General features: G+C 56.5%; 1 protein-coding gene across 1 annotated transcript; it reads left to right on the top strand.

Annotated features, from left to right (window-relative positions):
- The first annotated feature begins 1,017 nt into the window (after positions 1–1,017).
- On the top strand, positions 1,018–2,696 carry LOC120698801 (uncharacterized acetyltransferase At3g50280-like). The gene has a single exon (XM_039982542.1). The coding sequence runs from the start codon at positions 1,166–1,168 to the stop codon at positions 2,534–2,536; it is 1,371 nt and encodes a 456-aa protein (XP_039838476.1). The 5' UTR covers positions 1,018–1,165; the 3' UTR covers positions 2,537–2,696.
- Positions 2,697–3,201: the final 505 nt, after the last annotated feature.

Below are 3,201 nucleotides of genomic sequence, written 5' to 3'. Positions count from 1 at the left end.
AGGTCCATTCGCACACTCAAAAAATTTGTTAATCCATGATAATTGAATTTCATCATAGATCAATGGAAAACCATCATAAACCAGTATCTATAATGATCTCAAATTTCATAATGTATTGAGCGTCACAGATTATATCGCGTGAAGTTTTTAATAAAATCGTCGCAGATTGCTTAATCCATGATGTTTTAAAACTGTCACAAAATATCCCCGGCCCCCGCAGGCCGCAACCCAACCAAACCCATTTTTATGATAAAAAATAAATAACACAGATTCAATTGTCACGTCATGCATGGAGACATGGCTGCTGATATGGCGATGATGTGGCTTCCACATGGATGCTTACATACATGATGATGTATACACGTAACGCTGACATGGCACGATTACTATACGTTCCAACGCTGCCAACATTGATTATGATGAGAATTGACGTTTTGCTCCTAGTTTTCTGCTCCATCTCCCTCCACTTCCTCTTGGCCGGCGGGTCGCTTGTCGATCCCGCCACTTGCTTGGGCTATCTAAGACCGCCGCTCAGGGTGCCTCCTGCTATGGTGATTGGGGCCCGGTCAACCAGTGGGTGCCCTAGTGGACGTGGTGGGTGGGTGAGAGAGCGACATAGATGTCACGAAATCCGGTACGTGGCTAAGATTAGAGAGAGTGAGAAAAAGAGAGGTAAATGAGACAGGTTAAATACAGTCAGCATGTTTAACGTCAGCATTGTGTACACACCTGGATATATATTGACCTTCAATGAAAAATTAAAAAAAAGATATAGATCCAGAAATGCACTTTTGGAGTTGACGAACCTAAATGACATACCTTTACAAATTTGTGGATCCAAAAGTATATTTTCAGAGTTTGCAGACATACGACATGCTCTTTCGACCCGTCGGTGTATTCTTTGTAGTTTGTTTAGTGGGTTTCAGAGCAGGATAGTATCAATACTGAAGCCAAGGTTTGTTAACGTGGTGTCAGGCAAAACTATTCCCTTTAGTTGGTATAGGATAGTATCTATACAGAAGCCAAGGCTTGTTAACGTGGTGTCAGGCAGAAATATTCACCCAGCGCGCGGTCTCCAAAGCTCAAGCTTAACCCCATCCAAAACATATCCAAGCAGAATACTACTCGCCGACCGTCGTCCAACGTACCAAAAAGAGGCGGGAGGATGTCGCCGCCGTCGGCTGTGCGCGTGGTGTCGAGGTGCGTCGTGAAGCCGCCGCCCCGGCCGCGCGAGCGCATCCCGCTCACGTCGTGGGACACCTCTTTCCTCTCCATGAACTACATCCAGAAGGGCCTCCTCTTCGCGCGGCCGCCGCTCGCCACCGCGGACCTCCTGGACCACCTGCACGGCTCCCTCGCCGACGCGCTCGGCTCCTACTACCCCGTCGCCGGCCGCCTCGCCACTGAGAGGCACCAGCGCGGGGACGTCGCCGGCTGCTCCGTCTCCATCGACTGCGGCGGCCACGGCGCCGAGATCCTCCACGCCGTCGCGGACGGCGTCGCGGTCGCCGACGTGGTGCCGCCCGGCGACGTCCCGCGCGTCGTCCAGTCTTTCTTCCCGCTGGACGGCGCCGTCAGCTACGACGGCCACGAGCTCCCGCTCTTCGCCCTCCAGGTCACCGAGCTCGCCGACGGCGTCTTCCTCGGGTTCGCGTGCAACCACGCGCTCGCCGACGGGGCGGCGTTCTGGAACTTCCTCAACGCGTGGGCGGAGATCGCGCGCGCCAGGCTCGCGCCTCCGGACGCCCGCGGCGCGCTGACGTCGCGCCCGCCCTTGCTGGAGCGCTGGTCGCCCGACGGCGGCGATGCGGCGCCGGCCGTGCTCCCGTGCGCCGACCCGTCGGCGCTCGTCGAGAGGCTGCCGGCGCCGCCGATGCGCGAGCGGATGCTGCACTTCTCGGAGGGGTCCGTGTCGGTGCTCAAGGAGCGCGCGCGGCAGGAGCTCCTGGCGGCGGGGGACGCGGCCGGCGCGTCCGCCGTGACGAGGTTCCAGGCGCTGGCGTCCTTCATGTGGCGGTGCTTCGCCCGCGCGTGGCGCCGGGCGCCGGACGAGGAGACCGTCTTCCGCGCGGCCATCGACAACCGCGGGCGTCTCCGGCCGCCGGTGCCCGGCGAGTACTTCGGCAACTGCATCTCGTCCGTCACGACGGGGCCGGTGCGGGCTTCCGAGCTGCTGGCGCGCGGGCACGGGTGGGCGGCGGCGGCGGTAGGGCGCGCGGTGGCGGCGCACACGGACCCGGAGATCCGCGCGCGAGCGGCGGCGTGGGCGGCGGAGCCGACCGTGTACACGCGGAGGTGGTTCCGCCGCAACGACGTGTTCATTGGGAGCTCGCCGCGGTTCGACATGTACGGGTGCGACTTCGGGTGGGGCAAGGCGCTGGCGGTCCGGAGTGGTAGGGCCAACAAGGTCGAGGGGAAGGCGTCGCTGTTCCCCGGGCGGGACGGCGGCATCGACGTGGAGGTGGTGATGACGCCGGAGAACATGGCGGCGCTTGAGCAGGACGAGGAGCTGCGGGCCGCCGTCTCGCCGCCGTGACGTCGAGGAATGCGTGCGTTTTCATTCAGCGCTATCCTGCCTTTTCTTTCCGACGAGTATTTTATTTTGTGTTTGATTGAAGAGTGACATCTGCCTTTTCTTTATCTCACTTTCCGACGAGTGTTTTAGGTTATATATGTTTTGGTTGAAGAGTGACATCTGCCTTTTCTTTGTCTCACTTTTTATTGTGTTTGACCTATTATTGGGAATAAGTCCTAGGACGAAGAGTGACAGAAGATGGAACGGTTCCGTTCCTAATTTTAGGAATATTTTAGAAATGTTCTATACCTATGTTTGGCGGAAAGGATGGAGGGACTTTATTTTTATGTTGAAAAATTAGGTCCTAAACACTAAAAAAAGAGAAGGTATTTGCCATAACATATAAAAAACTTGTCTTTGTCCAAATACACTAAAACTCTTTGGTAATTGAGCTCTGGGCACTACACCTCTTAATATAATCATTTTTAATAGAAAGGTACGCGAAAAGACAAAATTGCCCTTGCCTATTCTTTCTTTCCCCTCATATCGGCTTCTCCTCCCTGCGCTGCTCCTGCTGCTCCCTTCGCCCGACCGTCAGCTGCTGCTCCTTGCGCGCCTCTCCAATCGCTCCCTTCGTCTGCTGCTGCCCCGCCCAAGTCCAGGCGCACAGTCCTGCCTTCGCCAGC

This window comes from Panicum virgatum, chromosome 3K (assembly GCF_016808335.1).
Source record: "Panicum virgatum strain AP13 chromosome 3K, P.virgatum_v5, whole genome shotgun sequence".
Classification (NCBI taxonomy): Eukaryota; Viridiplantae; Streptophyta; class Magnoliopsida; order Poales; family Poaceae; genus Panicum; species Panicum virgatum.
Note: the sequence above shows the minus strand (reverse complement) of the source record. Positions and strands in the feature narration are given on the sequence as shown.